We start from the raw sequence: 21,908 nt of genomic DNA on the forward strand, positions 1-21,908 counted from the left end.
GCATACCATCCTTATCACCGGTATTCATTCTTGTGATGTTTTCAGGCACCAATGTACTACCGAAACGCCAATTGTGCTGTTGTGGTATACGACATAACCCAAACCGCCTCTCTCGAGAAAGCACGGAACTGGATTCGTGAACTCCAACGTCAAGCAGATCCTTCCATAGTCATTGCACTCTGCGGCAACAAATCTGATCTGGCTGCCAGACGACAGGTCACAGAGGAGGAAGCCAAGAAGTACGCAGAGGAAGAGGGGTTAATGTGGGGAGAGACGAGTGCGAAAACGGGTGAAGGTGTGAATGATATATTCACCGATATAGGTATGTTCCGACCTTGAACATCTAGCTGATCATTAAGCACTCACCTCCCTACCAGCCAAGAAACTTCCTCTTACTGCACCACCACCAAGAGCAGGTGCAGCACGAGGTGCCCCCGCAAAGAGTGGAGGAGTGGATTTGAACAAGAATACCTCAGCGCAAGGCCAAGGCGACGCGTGCAACTGCTGATTACTTTGGATGTCGGTACTGGTCTATCCACCCTCCTCTGGCTGCTTCCCACCCGCGCGCATTCGTATTCCTGCTTCTTTCGTGCATCTATCGTACCTTTGGTTCCGTTTATACAGTGGACCTTTAGCCTCCGCATTCTGTCTTTCCATCCCTTCCTACATGTAATATAATAACACTTGACTTGGCCTCACCTATGCATGGACTTACTGGATACTTGTCTTCGCAGACATGTAAAGTGGGATATACACCGTTCATTGCTCTTGGGGAAGATTGAATCGAAAGAAAGAAGCGGGTGGGCGAGTGTGTAAGATAACTGGGAAGCAATGCCAAGGAAAGATAGACTGTACACTATAGATGATACACATAAGCTATAAAGTTCGAGAAATACAGCGGATAGGTGGATGTTCGTTGAAGGTTTCGTTAGATACGCAACTTACGTCCCCGTGTCCAAACGGACGTGACAACCTAGTACATAAAAACCGAAAAATGATGAAAAGATTCATGACAATATAAAACAGAAAAAGCATGAAAGATCATTACTAAAATCCGGCGGCTTCCAAACCTCGTCTGATATCAGCATTTGCGATTTCCGAATGTTGCACCACTTGACTCTTTGCCCAGAACTTGGCCTGCCAATCCTTGGGAAACGTCGCCGTTGCTCGATTAATAAATTCCATCGTCGCTTTATTCTCCGCAAACTTGTAAGGCTTAGATTGTGATCTAAGCATGATCTTGGCGACTTCGTACCACCGTTGCCGCTGAGTATAGGAGATCTTCCACTGCCTGGGGTCCACATCGGGATCTTTTTCGTCCGAGTATTGATCCTTGATATGAACAATGTCGTTCAAGTACATCCCAACAAATGGCACACAAGGACCGTCCGCGTTGAGCTGAAGGTTACGATAAACGGCGAAGTGGCCTGTCGGTTCGTTCTGTTTGGTGAGACTGTCCAATGTGTGTTTCTTGTTGACATGAGCCCATGTAAGGTGAAGGCGAGCAATGACGGTGCTTGAGAGGGCGTTGATGATAGCGCTCATCGAAGCAAAGTTGTTCAAAGAGCGGCATTTCTATAAGCGGGTAACGGGAAGAAAAAATATACTTCAGTACCAGTCACTGATTTTCAGGAGTTGTTTTACCGACCTCGGCAACCTTGATCCAAAAGTCCACCGTATCTGCCCGCCTCGCTAGAACGGTGCTATCCAATACACTGGTCGTCACCCAAGCCGCAATCTTATTGTGTGTTGAACAGAATGTGCCGAGATGCTCGACTGGTTTGCCTGTTTGAGTCTTCGCATATCGTATACACTCCTGCGGGGTAATCTTGGAGTAGTGGTTGAACTCCAACAAGCAAAGCTGTTCGGCAACATCTGCGTATTCCAAGCGAAGTAGATCGTTCTTGGGATCCTTCCTCCTCTTGTTGCCTTTGCTGGATAATGGCGGGAGGTTGTTGGACGGAGTAGTGAAGGTCTAAAATGACATTACATTGAGTGGTTGTAATCCCGGTTGAAGGTGAAATACTTACCAGTCGTTTTATCGACTCGACGATGCGCTGACCTTGAGAAGCAAGAGGGTTAGGGGATTTGATATGGTTGAGGAAGGCGGTTAGGGGTGTCGCAATCTGGGGCTCCTCTTCCAACATTCTACTTTCCTCTAACCACATTGAAAAAATCGTGAGAACCATGGATTGTCTCGAGTGGAGATTCTTTTCCTTCCAGTCCTCAAATTCTGCTTCAGTCAGCTCCGAAGGAGGGTCTGTGCAGAAATGATCGACTAGCATCTCAAATAGGTCATTTGCGGTCATAAATGTTCTGAAAGTTGTGAGGAACACTCTTCGGTACGCTGTATCCTCCGCTGCCCCTTTAGAGAGAAGACATATATGAACGAATGCTGGCATAGGGAGGGGAAACGATGGAACTTACTTTTTGGGTCTTTCACTGGAAACTCCCAGACCAACTTCTCGACGAGTGCACGCTTCGACCCTCTAAGGACTTTTCCATCGTTATCGGTGTCCAATTCGTTACCATATCTGGGCTTCAGGTACCATGGCATATTGGCTTGCATGAGCACGGTGTTGTAATGTACGAGAGCTGCATCGCTTCCTGTCAGCTTTTTAATCTTCTCGTCAGACCTTTTTGAAGCTGAATCAGGAGACTTGGATGTATCTGAACAGTACTGAGTCTCCTGAAGGGGAAGAAGCCGGGGTGGTTTCCTTCGAGATGATTCTGGGTCTACCGGGGTTGTCGACGCGGGCGTTATGAATATTTCGGAATCTCTGGGGGTTGGAGGGGTGAGTTTGTTTCTACAAAGGGAAGGACTTCTCTTCGGAAGTCCGACGGGGAGATGCTGGCGTGGTGGGGTTGGTTGAGGGGTCGCTGGAGAAGGGGTAACAGTACTATGTCTCCGGGGGCCCCATGCACTGGTTTGACTCTGAGGGTCGGTCTCATATCCCCCTTGATTTCGATTTTTCCGGGGAACGTGGTCTTCATAAAGGGGAATACGAGAGGTCGGGGCGGTGTTGTACAACTGTTCGGCCTCATACTCGTAAATCCGCAGTTCAGGACGGACGCTCATTAAACGATCTGCCATTTCCTCTGACAGAGGCTCAACGAACGCCTCAGGTATCCACCCAACTGTATCAGAGTCCCCACCCTTTTTCATAGCTGCCCACCAGCCCGTTGGCTCTGTCCTAACGATATCGAGAATCTCGTTCTTTCGAAAAGACAGATGAATGGGATCATCTGTCTGAAAATCGTACATGCATAGCACGGAACATATGATATCGGAATAGCTGCTTGTTGGGCTGGTATCTGTGCTTAGTCGAGATGATGATGAAGGTGAGCCGGAGTCTGGGGAGGGGTTGAAAACAGACAAGAATGGGGAAGGGTCGATGGAAAGATGTAACGACTGGCGCATGTGAGGCCTTGAGGGACGGTGAGCGGGATGAGGAGGAGGACGTCAAAGGAGAGAAGCAGAATAAGCAGAGTCACACAAACGCATCAACGGCAACCATATAGTAGGTAATCACATCTGCGCCGAGTGCAAAGTTACTTCCGTCATAGTCATGGAAGTGAAATTATCATTTGCAGCAAAAGCAAAAGCAATCCCTCGTAATGGTACAGCGTATTTCAAAGGATATTTACTTTGGTCATTCTACCCTCTCGTCCAGTATCTGAGGTAGAAACGTTGTCGGAAGGCGGCTACTCTCCTCCGCGGGCGCACGCTCAGGATCATTTACCCTTTCCAGGTGACCATCACCAAGGACACCAGGTTCATGACTAAAATCAAAAGACAACGCGAAACGTTCCTACGAATGTATCACCGTTGAGAGCCAATTTGGTCCTTTGTAGTAGTAGATCCCCGATAAATCAGTGAATCCGAGTGATGAGTAGTATGTAGGCTTCCATGTGAACAGTGGTAGCGCCACCACAAGACCTGTACCTGTAACCGCCACAATTTTTCTCAGGTATTTCATGTCTCGATAGGGTAGTTTGCTTGGCCCCGTCACGCGTAACGACTGGGCCGGTATGGAGGCGTGCGAAATAATTGCCGTCGAGTCGGGCTGATCGGGCCTGCCGGTGTCCCTCATCGACATCGACCATCCGCCAATACGGTATACGTTGAGAATGCCCCCATGGAACTCAGCAAAGGCAAAGGTAGAAACTTCCGTCTTCTTTCTTATACGAATGCATTTTTATTTCAACGTCTTAGGTCCAACTTCGGTATTTACTTCAACGCCCTTGCGAGACTAGATGATAACGCGGATCCGAATCTTCTCAACCAGCCTCTCCGTGCAACGCCTCAGAACTTTGCAACAGAAGAAAGAAGCTCAGGCGAAGGCGGCCAGGAGAGATATTGCGTCGTTGATAGAGAGAGCAAAGATCGAGACCGCTAAGGTTAAAGTTGAGGGATGTACGTCCTCGTCCGAAGGTTTCAACACTTGACGATAACCTTGTCGTTCTCCTTTTATCGCTAGTAATCAATGAAGACGTTCATGTGGAACTTCTGGAACTCCTGGAACTGTACTGTGAACTTTTGCTGGCTAGGTTTGGCGTCTTGGATCAGAAGTGAGTTCACACGACTGAATGAAGGTGTGGGTTGAAAACGAAGAAATCAGCGCCCGAGAACCAGACCCAGGCGTTGCTGAGGGAGTTTGTTCGTAAGAAAACCCTTCGATTCTCTTTCGCTCCTCCACTAACCGACGTAACAGGATAATATTCGCAGCACCGCGGACAGAACTCAAAGGTATGTAGTGTTACTCACCAGTATTCTTTTTGTTTCCCGTCCTCGCCGGGCTCATGAACAATTTCCAACCCCCATCTCTACCTCTCTGATCCGGCGTTTTCAGAACTTCACATACTGCGTGACATTCTCATGCACAAATATGGTCGTGACTTTAGTTTGAAAGTGATGGAAAGTCAAGAAGGCGTCAGTGAACGCGTACGTTTGAATTTGTCCCTTTTTTCTCGCTTTCCTTTGCCATTGATCAATACAACCACCTAGGTAGCTCGGAAATTAGAAATCGTCACCCCCTCCTCCGAGCTTGTAGATGCCTATATGACCGAGATCGCAAAGGCCTACAGTATCAACTACACCTCTGCCCCTACACATAGTGGAAAAGGTGGCGGTTCTGGAGGAGAGGGTGATGTGAAGGTAGGCTTCCCAGCTTTATCAGTATGCTCCCAGGCCATCATAACACATCTGCAGGAGGTTGATGGTGAAGAAGATACGGACGAGGAAAATATCAAGCTTCCCGAAACCAAGCCTCCCACGCCGAAATTGCCGGATATCCCACCCACAGAGGACGAGGCTGAGGGAAAGTCCCAGTCCAGCTCAAAGCCAACGACAACTGAACCTCCACCATCGTACGAGGATGATTTCGGTGCTCTAGCGAAGCGGTTCGCGGCGTTGAAAAAGCGGTCCCCCGGTTAACTTAACTGATGCACAGTGGTACAACGCGACAGAGAGCAAGCGTTCCTTTCAATGTATAATGATATGGTCATGGATTCAGCTAACATCATTTCGTGAATTTAGTTCTTGATTGCTAATAAATGTAGTAAGCATACTCACGAGTGGACCCATCGTGATTGGTGAAGAATCAGTGGGCCCTTCGTGGCGACGGCACCGACGCAGTCGTCGCTTGCGTGGGTTCGGCACTATACACGCACGAGGATGAATTCGATATCGATGTTACATGACTCCGCTCCCTCGCACGAACCTTCTTCACGTTTACGAGCAGGTGGTCATCGTTAATGGATTCGTATCAATTGTTCAGTCAATGTCGATCCCCCTCGACTCCCCTTGGTCAAAATAGATCTTCTACGAAGTGAAGTCAGGAGATAAGGAACAGAGACAATCTCCAGATCGCCGGTTTGGTCATTTTTCGCAGGCCCTAGAGCCAAAGCAACTAGACGTTTCCGCCGATCATTCAAGGGTGGAATATACGGGCAAAGCACACCACAGATCAATCCTAATTTAAATACCGCTTGGGCACGCTTCCGAAGCCCGATGATTGGTTCAGCTCTGACCACCTTCGAGGCGCATGATTTTGATGCCAACTGTGCGACTTCGGATTGGTTCTTCCCGTTGACTCCAATTAGCGCACTGGGCGTTGTGAACACCGAGTAGGACACGCCAAGGAGATGAACATGCTTACTTCAAGATCACTAGCTCATTGATCGACTTGAATAAATACAGTATGATGGTCATCTGTGTCCACGCTCTTCGGATATCTTACCTGCATCCACCACCTCCCAGATTCAGTTAGACCGACTCCGAGTCACCACTCTGTCACCGAGGTAACCAGAACATTCAAACAAAGTTGCCATCGAGATGAATTGTCCGACTCGGAGACTACATATATCAAGTTAGGCCCCCGAAGAATATATTGTACGGGTCGAGGCAACCTACAAACAGGTTTCGTCGCCCCCTTACATGCGGATTCCTTTCTACGGAGGCTTCGGAACGAGCCTTGTATAACCTTCTAATGTCTTCACAGTTCTCCCGATTTGAATTCGAGGTCACTCAAAGTTCAATCTTGGTTTACAGCTCTGCTTCACGGCCTTCTCGAATCGTTATTGTGAGGTACTCTAGCTCAAAGCGTCACTTGCTTTATTCCACACTCAAGCTCTTCGACGATCTCACACAAAAATTGACCTTCAAAAGCCGAAGGACAGTCACTCCGCCGAAACTTATTTTTTTATCACAGGGAGCAAACCCGGACCCAACTTACAAGTCAAGGACAAGCTTCGACGTGTATGGATGCTCAATACCCCCTTTCAACTCGTTGCTGAACCTTATTGGGTGTAAATTCCATGTCTTAGGGGTCGAATGCTAGCTTGTTCAACGATTTTTCAGGGCTGAAGGGCCCGGGAGGTCATGGAGTATTGAGTTTTCAATATTACCTGCCATGGCTATAAAATGCGGGACAGTCGTAAATCACTACACGGGACGCTTGCAAGGATACAAATAATGATTTTGTAATTGGCAAGCGCCTACTTATGTATCAACACCATATCCGCTCTCGGGGACACAAAACTCGAGTCTGATGAATTCAAGATGGCGTGATACCATGCTAAGATTGCGAGCCGTGCAGTACTGAGAAATTATATGTATGAGCCACAAGCGAAAGAAAATCCGACCCCCCGAAATTTGACGCTTACCGATTACCTGTCGCCTTCATTCCGTATGAAGTCACAGTGTCCGACGGCAAGGGCAAAGGAGACATCGCAAGGTCATGGGCGGGAAGAAAATTGACATGCCAAGCTGCGGGGATAGATGTGTGGAGAAAGAGGTAGATTTCCTGAAGGGTGTGTACGAAAGCTATTCCAGTCCTGATTGAGTAGTACCGTGCTGACAACATCATCGACGTCAGGTCTAATACTCTCCTCTCTTTCTGATATTTCCTGACGTTCCATTCCTTCGCAAGCTGAAGGCGCCACTTCAAAACGCACCCTTCGTTCTCATGCCCGTAGTCGGAGGAATTAGTGCTTCTTAGCCTGGACACTTGTGTTTGACGGGAGGATCATGCGGGTTGATTGTTACTACTTCAGCGGGTGTCGATGGGGTGGATGTAATTGGTGGTCAAGGCGAGCAAAACACCGCAGAGCATATGACCGTCGTTGAGTATACCGGGGGTCGAGCGTATTATTATTATTATTAGGGATTTACATCCTTCCAAGGATGCTGGGGAACTATCGTTCCCTACGTGACGGCGCTTGGGAGGTGGCTGGAGAGGTGAATTGTGATACATATGTGACACGGAAGAATTATCATGCAGAGCCTTGTGGAAGACTCCCAAATCCGTGGTCGTATTCAGGGTTGACTTTGAGCTGCAGGTGAACGCGTGTAAGGGGAGGCGTAGAAACGGGTTCCTCGTGGGATACGGGGGATCATCGAGAGGACTTGTCAACACCGTCACCGTTATCGTGTGGTTCAGTCGAGCATGGAAACACAATCTTCTCCCACAGTGATAGATAAAAGTGGTCCAAGATTGGAAACATCATGCCAATAGGTGAGGCTTTGAGAACTCGAAATCCATCTACTAGTGACTGCGGAGTCAGTAGAACATGATGTTCATTTCGTGTGAATGTCGGTCAACGACTTACTTGATTCACTTTCAAGCACAACGAACATATTATGACTGTGGTTACTCAAGATGAGCCAATGCTACAGTGTAGATTGTCTAAAACCCTAGCTGTGAGCGAAGACTCCACAGTAAACCGGTAAACTTTACCAGGAATACGGATAGTAGATGAATATTGGACTCTGTCGGCGGAACTAAGAACGGGGATGGTGAGGCTCAGAGTCATTTGATTTGAAATAGGTATTGGACGCCACTGAAACGAATATGGTCCTTGAAGGCGGTAAAACGGGTTCTCCAGTGAAGTTCACCCTCGTGTTCCCAAGACATTGAGCCTCATACTGTTCCAAGTTTAAGATGAAGAAGCCCCGTCAAAAGCCTTATAGCATACCAGGACAAGCTAAAAGCCTGAAAAGCCTCTGGCTAGAGCGTAGGTTGAGATGTGGCCGGTAGTTCTGAATCGGACCGACCGTTCCCGGCTTCCGCTGAACTTTGAGTGGCCGGTTTTCTCTCAAGAACCGCCAAATGAATATTTTGGAGACCGCCCACTCCTATCGTATCTCTGGTGGATACATTAATTCGGGGAATGGGATCTGGTGTCACGGTGCTGGCTTCATTCGGGGACTGAGACCTGAGACCTGAGGCCTTGAGGCTTGAGGCTTTCGTCCAGGCCTATTTGCAGGGAGGGGGTGTCCCAGCGTGTCCTAACCAAGGAGCAATCAAAATCATCCACTGGAAACTTGGCCCTATTCAGATGTACGAGAGGATTCACGGAATTACCGATGTCAAGGTATCCCTACTTCGATTGCATTGAGAACCAGGCTACCAGACCTTCGGCTTCCTTGCATACAAAAATTGAAGCTCTTTCCAAACCAACTGTACGAATTCTTCCGAATAAGACTAGGCCAGATCACCATCCAGAAGCATCGACATCTCTAGCCAAGCACAAACGTACGCCTACTGGGAGCGTTCAGTTCAGGGAGGCTGAACGCTTGCGACTGTTTCATGCTTCCACCTATCACTGTGAGTAAAAGCGCTGAACGACTGGTAATTCGAGCAAGTAGGGTAGTTGACCATCTCTCGCTATCTGGGCGGTCACCAGTCCCCTTCAGTAGATAGAGTACAGGCCTGAAATCCCGGCGGAGGTGAAAAAAGCGTGGGAAGGATCTGGAAGTGGAGGAGATTAATTTATTTCCATTTATAGAAAGTCCGCCACGTTTTCTCGGGAATTTAGTGACATCCGCCGCGACTCAGTTCGGTCCTCTCACCCCGCACAGCATTTACGGCTGTCCTTCCTTTAGTGTCATGCCTCTTGACTCTAGTGGTTATAAAGTTCCCCTCTTTCTTGACCTCATAATTGATTATTTTCTCGTTCTCATATGGCCTGCTATTCCTCTTCGTCATATCATACCTCTTTCTCACCCAAGCCCATCACTATGACCGACTTCGACTTCGACACAGAGGACAGCGACTTATGTTCTACGACGTCGTTTCCGATTTTCAGTCCCCCTCCCAGCACAGCAACATCAAGAACCTCTCATGACCTATCTGTGCGGTCTCCGTCTCCAGATCCTTCAGTGCAGTCAATCACTAGTTCAATGTTGGAGCGAGCGTACAGGCATGAGTATGGTCGTGGCTTCAATAACTATTCGGAAGTATATCATTTACCCGCCGATGCTGAGGAGTTGGACCGTCTGGGTTGGTACAATCGGTCTCCGTTCCACTTGGTCTCAATTATTCATGGTTCTGGTTTCAAAAGACGCGCAACATGAATTGTTTAGAGAAATCATGGGCATGTACGCGCCGTGTATGGACGAAATCATGGCAGACGACACTCCAGGTGAACCGAAAACAATTTTGGATTTAGGTTGCGGTAGTGGAAGCTGGTAACACACACTCTATCGTCCCCTTTGCATGAAATGAACGCCCCTATCCCTTTTTCTGCCAGGATCATGGAGGCTGCTCGTGACTATCCTAATTGCAGCGCGGTCGCCGTAGACCTTGTCCCCATGCAATCACCGTACGCGTTTCCTTCTTTATTTCTTTCTATTCACTGACGTTCATAATTATCCAGGATGTTACCTCCTAATCTCAGGTATCTGCACCAATACAATACTCACGTCAAATGTTCTCACGTCTCATCGCTCACCTTTAGGAGTGAAGTTGACGATATTAACCTCGGGCTGGAACACTTTTACGGCGACTTCAATGTGGTACATGCAAAGCTGATATCATCTGGGGTGAGTTTTCTCATCCGGCTTTCGTGAGACAACGGCAAACATGTTGAATGAACTCCTTAATTCTCCAGATAAAGGATTATGAAGGATTGATACATCATATCAGCTTCGTTCTGAGACCGGGTGGCTTGATGGATATCATGGAATTTGACTTCCATGCATATGATGAAAATTATCGACGTATTGAGGTTAGCACGTCTCACGTTGCAGCACCATGGTGGCCGCGCTGGCTTGCGTTTTTGGAGACTGCTATTCGCAGTAAGGGGGGAAGTGTTGACGCGGCGACTCACCTCCACTCATGGGCCGCAAACCATGATTCTTTTGAAGATGTTGTGTACAGAGAATTTTGGGTCCCAGCGTCGCCATGGAGAAGGGATTCAGATTTCCAAGTACGGATGGGGGTAGCGATGCATGACGATATTTCCGTATGTTCATTATTTTCAGTCCCATTTGGCCTGGGGTTTTGATATGCCTGTGTCTGGACTAGGCTTTCATCAAATCCGGAAGGGCTTTACTTCTTGGAAGTGGAGTCCCCGAACATGTAGTGGATGAGTTACAGCGAAACGTAGAAGCCGAGCTGGGTTCTGCGCGGGGGCGCTACTACATTCGACTCCAGTGCATCTTCGCTAGGAAAAGGCGTACTTGAGCACAGTTGTTCCTTTCGACCTTTTGAGTCTGCTAGATTCTCAGGTGTACATTCTACTCCTAATCTTTTTTTTTGCCCTTACAGCACACTGATCAGTACCATACACGTGTATCTATTGAGCATCTATCATCATTGTCATCGTAATTTTGTAGCTAGCGACATTTATCATTACAGGCCCTCAAATCACTTGAGCGACATCCTTTCAACAGTTCCTTCTTGATACCATTCCGGACTTATGAAAGCCCTGATCGGCGGTGAAGCTGGTAGAACTTACCGCACTTGCCATCCGCCGACTTACGGAGATCAAGGCATCGAGAAAAAACATTTGGAAAACTGGGTAATGCGGGGCGACTTGAGTCACACTACAAGTGGCAACGTTACTTATCAAATCTCAAGACTTAAGTGGCGGAAGTCTTGCATCTTGAAGATTCAAGGCTAAAAGAATGCTCGGGGCTTGCCCAGGTCAATGCGTTAGAGCTGGAAAGCGAAAGCGATATCATTGGCTATCTAAGTGTACACATAGGACACACCTCGACAGCTCCTCGTAAGGAAAAGAAAGAGGAATAGACCAAGGATGGTAGCATGAACCCAGACCGATGATACTGCATCCCACGTGACAGTGTTACTTTTTCCAATGGACAGCGAGGAGCAGATAGGACTCATCAACCAAATCCTGTATCCACGCCCAGAAAACGCGTCGGCGCTCCTGGAGCGGCTCGGGATTGCAAACCTACCTTCAAGAGACGCAGTTCTTCGAGAGATTGAAAACAAATTTTTACTACCTCAGGACGAACTTCCTTCACATTGGTTGCCAAAATATCAGGTGTAGGATAAATCGATTGAGGTTTCCTGTGATGATAGACCGATTATTGACTCTATATTTCCTTATTTTGTAGTCACTGGGAAAGAGATGTCGACGTACCATCACTCTTACCCACAGCCCCGTCCGCACCTCCAACCACTTTGTCTTTTATTCGCGCTGGACTTGAAGGACGCGTCGTGGGATACAGCGAGGTAAATGCTTCTTGAAATCCGAATTGTGACCGAGGCATCATCAAAGTCTTGTTATAGGCCCCTACGCCATCGATGTCGTCTGGCCGGACCTCAACGTCTATGGAACGTGCACCAGGTCCGAGTACCAACTTCGTTCGAGGAAAGTCAGGCTACGTTCCTTTCTGGCCCGGCGGATTGGACGACATAGTTTCCGATCCGGCCATTGCTCTAAACTCTGCCATTGGTGGAAAGAACGGATTACGCACCATCCCTCCAGGGTTCTCCCGAGGACTCCGCTTGCCTGGCGACGACGTCGAGGATGATGTACTTATCCACGAGCTCGATGAGATGCGAGGATCCGGAGAAAATGCGCCACTCGACCAAACGGTGCGTTCTTTCTCTCGTTATACAACTTCCGTCCAGATTTCACAGTTAACAATAGCAAGACCGCGGCCGACACATTGTTCTCGATGATGAGCCGGTATTCTTACCAGCAGGCAATGAGACAGAAATAGACGATCTACTACCAACGACGGTAAGTTCCATTCCGCGGAGTTCCTTTGTCGCAGTTTTCATACCAGGGATTAGAGGTCGCATCTTATCACCGTCAAGTCAGGCAAACGGGGCTCATCGAAGAACCAGAAACGCGATTGGGCACATGTTATCGATGTGAAAACTCCTTTGACGAATTTCCATGAGCTAGTGCCCAACATGGCCCGCAAGGTCAGTATGCTTCTACCAGTGGAAACTACCGCGTATCTCACTGTCCATCAGTACCCCTTTGAGCTAGACACCTTCCAGAAGCATGCTGTCTATCACCTTGAGAAAGGTGATTCAGTCTTCGTGGCTGCCCACACATCTGCTGGTAAAACTGTCGTGGCTGAGTATGCAATCGCACTCGCCGAGAAGCACATGACACGGTTGGTACCTTTTATTGGGTTGCTCTACTTTATTCTGAGTGTGCGTTTCAATACCCCTTCAAATACAATTTTTTTTCCTTAGCGCGATATACACGTCCCCGATCAAGGCTCTCTCCAATCAAAAGTTTCGTGATTTCAAACAGACGTTCTCATCCACATCTGTTGGTATCTTGACGGGAGATGTCCAAATAAATCCTGAGGCTAGCTGTCTCATCATGACCACGGAAATTCTACGAAGTATGTTATACAAAGGTGCCGATTTGATTCGGGACGTGGAGTTCGTGATTTTTGATGAGGTCCACTATGTAAATGACGCCGAGGTACGTTTCGCTTGCGGTTATTCCGTGTTGTTGTTTCTATGCGGTCTGACGGCGGGAAAGAGAGGTGTTGTTTGGGAGGAGGTTATTATTATGCTTCCTGATCATGTCAACATCATTCTTTTATCAGCCACAGTTCCCAATTCCAAAGAGTTTGCTGAATGGGTTGGGTGAGAATCAAAGTTTACTCTGTTTCACGGCAATGCATTGAACCTGACCCTTCATTCGCTTTCGTAGGCGAACCAAGAAAAAAAATATACACGTTATTTCGACTGCCCAACGCCCCGTCCCTCTCGAGCATTACCTTTATGCAGGGCGAGACTTATTCAAAATTGTTGATGCCAATAGAAAATTTCTCAGTCAAGGGTGGGCATTTCCGCCCTGAGCTTTCAGTTCGGCTCAGTCTAAAAAAATCATTTTTGCATAGATATAAGGACGCTGTTGAATCCTTACGGCGGAAACAGGACAAAGAAAGGGAAGCAGCAGGTATACCCCCCGTTCAACGTGTTGGCGCAAGAGGTGCGGCACCGCGTGGTGGTCGAGCAGGCGTTCCTGCACGGGGTGGACGAGGTGGTAGTGCGGGGTCGTCATCCAGAACGATGCATACCGGTGCTGACAAGAATCTGTATGTTCATCTGGTTGCGCTGTTAAAGAAGAAGAATTTATTACCCGTGGTGGTGTTCACGCTGTCGAAGAAACGTTGCGAGGAAAATGCTTCTACTTTGACAAATCAGGATCTATGTACTGCAGTTGAGAAGAGCGAAGTGCACGTTGCCATCGAGAAAGCATTGTCTCGTCTCAAAGGTATGTAATCAACCAGAGAAAGAAGTGGTGCAATTTACCGAGATTTCACAGGTTCCGATAGGAAACTCCCCCAAATTGCTCGTATGCGAGATCTGTTGAGTCGGGGTATTGGTGTACATCATGGTGGTCTGTTACCCATTGTTAAAGAGGCAAGCCGATTGTCGTGGTGTCGAGACGAAATTCACGTCTTTCTTGGCAGCTCGTGGAGATTCTATTTGCTCGAGGACTCGTAAAAATACTATTCGCTACTGAGACCTTCGCGATGGTATGCATTAGAGGCATTTCACTCTGTTCTTGCACTTGACTAAATGCCTCTATGGTAGGGGGTCAATATGCCAGCGAAATGCGTGGTATTTTCTGGGATACGAAAACACGATGGGCGTAGTTTTCGAGATATCCTACCAGGGGAATATACCCAAATGGCTGGTCGCGCCGGTCGCCGTGGTTTGGATCCGACAGGAACTGTGATCATTGTTACGACCGATTCTCTTCCTGAAGTGGGTGATTTTTTGCTTAAGGATGATGATCGGCTGACTATAAACTAAAACTTCAGCAAGGGACACTAAACACCATGATACTGGGAACCCCGGGAAAGTTGTCCTCGCAATTCAGGCTAACGTACAACATGATTCTCAACCTTCTTCGAGTAGAGGCTCTTAAAGTTGAGGAGATGATCAAGCGAAGCTTCTCGGAGAACGCCTCGCAGCAACTCTTACCTGAACAACAAAGAAAGATTATTCAGGTATGGACTAATGGAATATTCAACTTCTTCAGCTAAGAAGGCCTTCTCTACAGGGCGAGAAAGACCTGTTGGCGATGAAGAAATTGGAGTGCGACGTCTGCAACCCCGACATTGAGCAATTCTACGATTTAAACGCAGAGATAGCAGAACTCAACTCGAAGCTTTTGGAAATGTCTTCAACCCATCCTCACGGTGTCAAATCCTATCAGAGTGGCAGAGTTGTCATCTTACGAGATGAGGTATGTGTGGGTCAGATTTCCGATTTGGTAGGTGCTTATTGTGGTCTTTATCCAGCATTTTGATACCAATGCATTGGCGGTATTGCTGAAACCTGGACTTCCCGAGACCGGCACGTCGAAGAAAGTCAAGACGTACTTAGTACTGGGTGTCGTTGACGAAGGCAAGAAGTTTAGCCGTAATAAGGGTAATCATTGGTCTCCATGGCCCGTTGCATCACACTAAGATCACCTTATTTAGACAAGGATCCCCGAGCCATTCCGCCTCGTTGGCCTCCAGAACTCAGGTTGCTCAATGTTGAGAAACCCACCTACGAGCTACGAACCGTCCCGCTTTCTAGTATCGCAATGGTCACCGATCAGGTAATTCAGGTAAGGCTCGTCCGACGCTTCGCATAGCTTGAATGATGATCTAGTTCTGATCTGTCGAAGGTGGATATGAACGCAGTTGTGGAAAGGCGCCGTATCTCCTCGTTGAATCAAACCGTGTCGCGCTTGCTAGATGTACTTTCTGATTGGAAAAGTATTGGCTTCATACCGGAAGTCGCATGGGGGAAAATGCGCATGCTAGAGTTCCAAGAAACTCTGATCGGCAGAGATTCTCTAGTGGGTCGACTGGAAGGGAAGGTTTGTGTTTTGTGTGAACATTTCAACGAACATGTGCGTTTCACTACGAGTTAGTGATTGGTCTGCTGCTAACGATCTTTTCTCATTGTCAGTATGCTGCCACTCATGCGGAGAAAGTTCTCCGTGAAAATATTGCAAACCTAAAGTTGGTTATTTCGGATCAGAACCTGGAGCTTATACCAGATTACGAACAACGTATTGAGGTCCTTAAAGAGCTCAAATTCATTGACGAAAATTCTACGGTTCTTTTGAAAGGTCGTGTAGCTTGCGAGGTACCCGTTACTCTAACTTGAGCATTTGGCGGTATTCACGGGTTTATTCACAGATTAATTCAGCCAACGAGTTGATATTGACTGAGTTAATTTTGGAAAATGCCCTCGCTATTTATGAGCCGGAAGAGGTTGTTGCCCTCTTGTCGTGTTTTGTCTTCCAGGAGAAGACGGATGTTGAACCAGTCATCCCTCCCAAGCTAGAACAAGGCCGAGACGCCATCAATGCCATCAGCCAGAAGGTTGGTCGTCTTCAAGACAAGAATAAAGTAGCGGCGGAGGAGTCACGATCGAAGCTGAATTTTGGACTTGCTGAAGTGGTTTACGAATGGGCAAAGGGAATGGTGAGTTCCACTTTCGCAAATGGGTGGACGCAGGCTAACAGAGCTGACACTATGCAGCCGTTTGAACAAATCACTGCACTGACCGACGTTCCAGAGGGTACCATTGTCAGAGTCATAACACGTCTGGATGAAACCTGTCGCGAAGTCAGAGATGCAGCCCGGGTGATAGGTGACGCAGAGCTGTTTAAGAAGATGGAAGAATCGCAGATCAAAATCAAGAGAGATAGTGAGCGATTTCGTTTTTTCCCCTTCGGCTCCGTAACGTTCACTCACCTTACCAGTCGTCTTTGCTGCAAGTCTGTATTTTTGACTCAAAATGTATTCTGTATTCCATTTCCATTCAAGGAGTAGATCTACAATATTTGTCACCTTGAGGTGTTTTATTGGTTGTGGCGTGAGACTTTTATATGTAGCAGAAGCTCCTTCATGAAACAGACGTGGAGTAGGACTCTTTCCTCAACCACCACAATCTCTGCAAGTTTGATCACAGAGATCTCTTGTTTATTTTCTTGCACTATGTCTGTGACTCTTTCAGAAATCTACGCGATACCTGACACAACACCTGACGAAACCAAGAAACGGAAACGCGCTAGCGACTCGACATCGGATATTTATGATAGTAATGGCAAGACTCGAAGAGTCAATCCTTACAGTGGGTGGCCATTTCACCACTTGAGGCATAATTGATATTCTCGATATTAGAGCTAGGAGATCGTCTTGGTCCTGATCTTGTGAGGGAAATGGAGTTCTACATCAAGCCTGGCGCTATGATGCCAGGTTTCGCGATCCGAAAAGAACTCCAGGAGCGATACCAGGTAGACAGGCGACACTTGTACGATTATTTTCATTCAAGAGGTAATGTAACTCTTCCTCGAGGCCTCTGTTTGAGCTCTGATGTGATATTTCTCTAGGTCTGCGCGTCGCGAAAGAGGATCGACACAGTAATCTTACCCGCAGCCGTCAAGCAAAAGCAAAAGCGGCGGCAGCCACCTCTGGGAAGGTATGTAATTGCTCTCTATGTTTCTCCTCGTTATCAATGCCTGTTGTATAGGACGCTCCTGCTATTACACCATTGAAAAAGTCCGCCCAAAGAAAGGTGAAAGGAAAAGTAGTTCGGCCCGCTTTGGCAACATCCTCTGTCAAGATCGCCTCTAATTCAGTAACCAGAGAGAAAGAGCGCAACGACGAATTATCTGAAGACTGCACAGTCTTTGAAAGCCCTATCTATGCGCGTGAAATTCGTCTTTCAAGCCCAGAACCTGAGCTGGTCTTCACTCTGAACGAGCTTTCTACTTCTGGTTCCGTTTGCCACGAGCTTGAGCTGCAACATTCTTTGCCATCGGATAATCCTCAGTGTCCTCTTATAGGCGTCGATGATAGTACCAAGGAAGACTCACTACCACCAGTCGTGACCTCAACTTCACACGACTTCCCTTTCAACATCAACGATTGGCTCGCTGAGCGCACTGTCGCTGATTCAAGCACTTGCAGCTGTTCACCAGAAATCACCTTGGTTGACGAAAGTGCTGAAGCATTCTCTCCCTCAGAGTTCGTGAAGGAAACTCTCGACTCTCTCGACTGCAACTACGACGATTTCATCAACTTCACGGATGAAGACGAATCGGTTTCTTCCCTTAATAGCGTTCCTGATGTCCCTGTTACTCCTATGATCAAGATGGAGCAAGCGTCCGAACGACAGCAGTTCTATGATCTTGTCAGCGCCTCATTCGACTCAGCTCAACCCGCGATCCAGCAAGCCATTTCAAATCTTTGGCAAGAGGACACAGAATTCCAGTCTACTTCCATTCACCCGGTCAGGTCGACCATGTCCTCGTCTGCCCACCTGTCGGAATGGAACTTGTGCTCGGCTCCTCTGGTATCGGACTCCGCATCGTCTATTGTTTCAGCGCCACCGAAGTTCCAGTCTCCCGTATCTTCTTCGGGGCAGACGGAACTATCGCCTTTCAGTTATCCTTACAATCCCAATCATCACCAGACGGTAACTTGCGTTCGATGTCAGGCGAGGTCTCTTTACTTACTTGAGCATCTTCTAGGGCGACCGATGCGCGTACAGTTACCCGAACGAAAATCACTTCTACCGCAACGATAGATTCTTCGTCCAATCGACTACCCAAGGACCAATATATCAGTCCAGAACATACCTCCCGCGACCAAGCCGTCTCAGAGCCACATCAGCAGGAGGGGGTATCTGAGTTGGTACTCATTTGAGAGAACATCTTTCTGTGGCGTATCCAATCTTCCATTGACATACTTGCGGTTTATACGAATGAACACCCAAATATTACTCACCCCTACCGCCATCATTTTCGTTTCTACCTTTGGATAGTTACCTGACCTATATCTGAATGGCCATGGACACCTTGATCTTTGTTGATACCTCCTCACCTTAGCACCTTACTTTACATCTCGATCAGGATACCTGACTCTCCCCGCCCTCCACAGCCGACCTGTACGCCCTCAAATGAAAATCTCTCTTCATTCTTCTTCGAACAAGATTCGCTGACAGGCATCATGATCAGATTAATCAATATATCATTCATACGACTATCTCTACATACGGAAGTAAAGCGAGAACGAGACACTGATGTATTCGGCTCGAACTAAGAACTAAGATGATACAGCAATTGATGCGGTGAAACAAGATGTGATGGGAACGGCTGGATGGTTGGATGAGTATCACGATATAATACACATGGAAGTCAAGCATGTACGAACGAAAAACGAAAAGAATGAACGGTGCAGTGCAGAACAGATATGAGCGGGCGACTTATATTTATACAGTATAACAAGAAGACTCGTAAGCGCGAATAATGATAGTCTATACTGTGTGAGAAAAGGAAAAGATGACGGCAAACGAAGAAAAAAAAAATCGAAGTTCGGTTGAGGCCTTCCCATTTCACCTCTGTTCGGTAATAATTCATCACCATTGATATCAAAAATAAGAAGGTTTGTCCCGCTCAGGGGCGGGCGTAGATGGTATCGGGGGAGGCGCGGGGTTGGAGGCGTTTTTTGGATTCTGCAAAGGTGAGAAGCGAGGTCGCGTGTGAGATATCGATATCAAGAACAGACAGATGGACTGGTGTTGGATATATGTACTGTCAGGGCGCTTGTATTTGGGGTGTAACAGTAGATGGGAGGGGGAACGCATGGAACCTGTTCCTTCAAATCGGGCGTGGGCTTCTAGAATGGGCACTTGTCATGGGAAAGAGCGGAAATCGGTAATTGACGGGGGATGGGTGTAGTAAGTAAAAGTACATGCGAATCAAGAAGTTGTCAACTCCGTCGCCGTCGTCAAGTCGGACAAAAGGTAAAGAAAGGATTCCTTGCGGGTAGTCGGTTCCGTGTTCAAAGGGCGTGAGAGGTGGCAGAAAAACGTGAAAACGAAGCGAAGCGGGATTCCGTTAAATGGTTCGATATTCACGATTCATCGCGCCCCGAGGATAAACGAAGCTGGTACCGTCTGGAATCATGTGCAAAAAATCTGAAATAAGGTGCGCGTAAAACCTGGATTGTCAAGAAGAGAAAAGAATACGTTGGAACTATTTTTAGTCCGAACGGTCATCTTTGTTATGAGAGGGGGGAACAGGTACGGCAACATTCAGATGTTTGATATCGATGCGGCAAGATCCTCGAATGAAACTGTGGGTATCGGTCGTACTGGTCGTGGGGCATGAAGAACGGGAACGGTAGGGATGGAGCGAGCCGGAGGGTTTGCGAACCCGTTTCCATTCAGGAACGCTGTTATGAAAGGTGCACTTGTAGTAGTGCTTGACTTGTACGCTGGTTCATAAACACCGGTTGAAGTATACGGATAGCTTATACCTGTCATTTGATGACAAGAATATGGATACGGAGCTTGGGTGGACAAAGACGAGGCCACGATTGGTGGAAAATGTGACACGGGGTATGTTAAGCCGTCTATGGGGGAAAGCGGTGAGGCGGATGACGAGATATCCGATGGTGTGTTGTTGGCGTTCCGAACGTCAGCATCATGGGTAGATGTGTCCGAATACACTGTCTCATCACTTGGCAGAGGGTAGAAGGAGTGTAGCCAATTGTTGTCAAAACTTTCCACCTGATACGTGGGTGGCTCGGGTGTTTCGGATTGTTGCCAATGTTCCTTCCCTACAGTCCTCCAGGGGTAGCAGCTATTTTCCTCGGGGTTAGTATCACTGATGTACCACTGTGCCTCGCACTCGGACAAGGGAGTGAAGCTACAGGGGTCGTCGGGGGGGAAACTAGGATGATGATGATGATGGTCATCCATGGGCGAAAAATCATTGGCCGATTGCGAAGGATACTCAGGATCGGAATCAAGCTCCATGTCTATGTCAGACAACTCGTAATTTTCTCCTCCCAAGCCGTAACGGTCCGAATTATAGTCATACCCATCGAGACCCGAGGTCTTCCGTGAGGCTCCACCGTCATGCTGAGAACCGTTATATTGCGGGACGAAATGGCAAGAGAGATTGGATCCGAAGTTTCCTGGGAGTTTGTGTTGTGAACTGGAAGCTTCTGGCATACCTCAATGAGTCCAAGAAGTCTTTATCGAGCAAAATGTTGATCGCACCTAAACCATATGGTGTAGAATATTGCTGGTATGATCTGTCGTCATGTGCAATATCAATGTGGTGATAAGGTGACTGCATCGCGTCCAAGGTAACGATACGCGAAAATTCCGATGGTGGTGGTGGCAGTGGTGGTAAGGAAGAAAGGGATGGAAACTGAAGCCGGAAAGATGAGATGGGCAGATGAGCTTTATTATTAGGAATGTTCGCGCTAAAGTTTCCACAATGATTTGCCAAGGTTGAATGATTGGAACGCGGGTTGGTGGCGCTTTGTAGGCGAGTTACGTGATTTGAACTGTTGCTGCGAGAAATGGTGCCCCCTGATGCAGATGTAGGAGTCTCAGCATAGATGCGAGCGGCAGTGTCGTTGCCACTTGGCGGAACCTGACCGCAATGACCGCGATCAAGAGAGCCAGATTTGACCACCTGTCCCGAAAGCGATTCATTGCTGCTATAGCCTGTCATGAAAGGAGATTTAGGTCCAGGCCGAGGGATAAATTGCAACAAAGGAATAAAGACTTACCTCTAAAGGATTTATGATAGGCCATGGGCACGAACTACCAGGTTCGCCTCTTTCAGTTGTTCTCGTGCGGGGGATGGGGGAGGATGGTGGTCAAAATGAAACCATGAGCTGTCAGTACCTTTTTAAATGAAGGCAAGGGAAATGTGGCGGGCAACAAGATGAAGGAGGAACAATGAAAAGCTAGAAACGGCACGCCTGGATGAACAAGATGATAACCAGCTGCCACGAGAGTTATATATATGACTCTTGGTCCCCTGCTTCCCTGCATGGATTCGGTAAAACGAAGAATGATAATAGCGATGATCACATCTGACATCTCATTCTCAATTAGAAGTTCCGCGAAACAACAGCACTTCGGGCACGGACTGGCGTGGCATGATTACTACACCGGTGTAGTGCATAGCAGAAAACCTATATCCGGAAGATCAGCAGACCGATTTCAGCACTTAACGTAGAGCGCTGCGCAAGTTCTGGCCCAATACAACATATGTCAGGGTCGGAAGGACGAGTTTGTCTTGCCTGATATATTTGCCTCCTCTTGTTTGGTACTGCCTCGGTGTCCGGCGTGCGTATG

At 47.7% G+C, this 21,908-nt stretch overlaps 7 protein-coding genes across 10 annotated transcripts; 5 read left to right on the forward strand and 2 right to left on the reverse strand.

Annotated features, from left to right (window-relative positions):
- Positions 1-51: 51 nt before the first annotated feature.
- E1B28_001660 (uncharacterized protein) lies at positions 52-508 on the forward strand (the record flags this gene model as incomplete). The annotated part of the gene is made up of 2 exons (XM_043147613.1): positions 52-322; positions 378-508. 2 exons carry the CDS (start codon positions 52-54, stop codon positions 506-508), a joined length of 402 nt encoding a protein of 133 aa, XP_043016323.1.
- A 539-nt stretch (positions 509-1,047) lies between these two features.
- Positions 1,048-3,483, reverse strand: E1B28_001661 (uncharacterized protein; the record flags this gene model as incomplete). Its single annotated transcript, XM_043147614.1, has 4 exons — positions 2,428-3,483; positions 2,031-2,365; positions 1,649-1,975; positions 1,048-1,575 (listed from the first exon to the last, which is right to left on the reverse strand). The coding sequence occupies exons 1-4, from the start codon at positions 3,419-3,421 to the stop codon at positions 1,048-1,050; spliced, it is 2,184 nt and encodes a 727-aa protein (XP_043016324.1). The 5' UTR covers positions 3,422-3,483.
- Positions 3,484-3,994: 511 nt separating this feature from the next.
- On the forward strand, positions 3,995-5,632 carry E1B28_001662 (uncharacterized protein). Of its 2 annotated transcripts, XM_043147615.1 has the most exons (9): positions 3,995-4,161; positions 4,217-4,227; positions 4,290-4,417; positions 4,482-4,572; positions 4,623-4,664; positions 4,716-4,750; positions 4,854-4,945; positions 5,009-5,158; positions 5,213-5,632. In XM_043147615.1, the coding sequence occupies exons 1-9, from the start codon at positions 4,132-4,134 to the stop codon at positions 5,435-5,437; spliced, it is 804 nt and encodes a 267-aa protein (XP_043016325.1). In that variant the 5' UTR covers positions 3,995-4,131; the 3' UTR covers positions 5,438-5,632. The 2 variants fall into 2 exon arrangements, with proteins under 2 accessions (XP_043016325.1, XP_043016326.1); XM_043147616.1 differs by having other exon boundaries at positions 4,217-4,417.
- A 3,708-nt stretch (positions 5,633-9,340) lies between these two features.
- On the forward strand, positions 9,341-11,164 carry E1B28_001663 (uncharacterized protein). The gene is made up of 7 exons (XM_043147617.1): positions 9,341-9,785; positions 9,847-9,973; positions 10,036-10,107; positions 10,162-10,182; positions 10,243-10,327; positions 10,396-10,749; positions 10,812-11,164. The coding sequence occupies exons 1-7, from the start codon at positions 9,467-9,469 to the stop codon at positions 10,968-10,970; spliced, it is 1,137 nt and encodes a 378-aa protein (XP_043016327.1). The 5' UTR covers positions 9,341-9,466; the 3' UTR covers positions 10,971-11,164.
- A 438-nt stretch (positions 11,165-11,602) lies between these two features.
- E1B28_001664 (uncharacterized protein) lies at positions 11,603-16,573 on the forward strand (the record flags this gene model as incomplete). Of its 3 annotated transcripts, XM_043160707.1 has the most annotated exons (22): positions 11,603-11,795; positions 11,867-11,984; positions 12,042-12,350; positions 12,406-12,498; positions 12,552-12,686; positions 12,738-12,883; positions 12,966-13,203; positions 13,264-13,370; positions 13,438-13,566; positions 13,628-14,004; positions 14,056-14,153; positions 14,204-14,269; positions 14,328-14,501; positions 14,558-14,746; positions 14,800-14,985; positions 15,041-15,170; positions 15,224-15,354; positions 15,415-15,642; positions 15,702-15,881; positions 15,935-16,222; positions 16,280-16,448; positions 16,504-16,573. In XM_043160707.1, the coding sequence occupies exons 1-22, from the start codon at positions 11,605-11,607 to the stop codon at positions 16,530-16,532; spliced, it is 3,711 nt and encodes a 1,236-aa protein (XP_043016328.1). In that variant the 5' UTR covers positions 11,603-11,604. The 3 variants fall into 3 exon arrangements, with proteins under 3 accessions (XP_043016328.1, XP_043016330.1, XP_043016329.1); XM_043160709.1 differs by having other exon boundaries at positions 11,603-11,984; XM_043160708.1 differs by having other exon boundaries at positions 11,603-11,984; positions 16,280-16,573.
- Positions 16,574-16,738: 165 nt separating this feature from the next.
- E1B28_001665 (uncharacterized protein) lies at positions 16,739-18,435 on the forward strand (the record flags this gene model as incomplete). Its single annotated transcript, XM_043147618.1, has 5 exons — positions 16,739-16,874; positions 16,925-17,077; positions 17,134-17,222; positions 17,274-18,221; positions 18,277-18,435. The coding sequence occupies 5 exons, from the start codon at positions 16,739-16,741 to the stop codon at positions 18,433-18,435; spliced, it is 1,485 nt and encodes a 494-aa protein (XP_043016331.1).
- Positions 18,436-18,763: 328 nt separating this feature from the next.
- Positions 18,764-21,532, reverse strand: E1B28_001666 (uncharacterized protein). Its single transcript, XM_043147619.1, has 3 exons — positions 21,335-21,532; positions 20,814-21,269; positions 18,764-20,755 (listed from the first exon to the last, which is right to left on the reverse strand). Exons 1-3 carry the CDS (start codon positions 21,357-21,359, stop codon positions 19,842-19,844), a joined length of 1,395 nt encoding a protein of 464 aa, XP_043016332.1. The 5' UTR covers positions 21,360-21,532; the 3' UTR covers positions 18,764-19,841.
- Positions 21,533-21,908: the final 376 nt, after the last annotated feature.

The sequence above is a fragment of the Marasmius oreades genome, chromosome 1 (genome assembly GCF_018924745.1).
Source record: "Marasmius oreades isolate 03SP1 chromosome 1, whole genome shotgun sequence".
In the NCBI taxonomy this organism is placed as follows: domain Eukaryota; kingdom Fungi; phylum Basidiomycota; class Agaricomycetes; order Agaricales; family Marasmiaceae; genus Marasmius; species Marasmius oreades.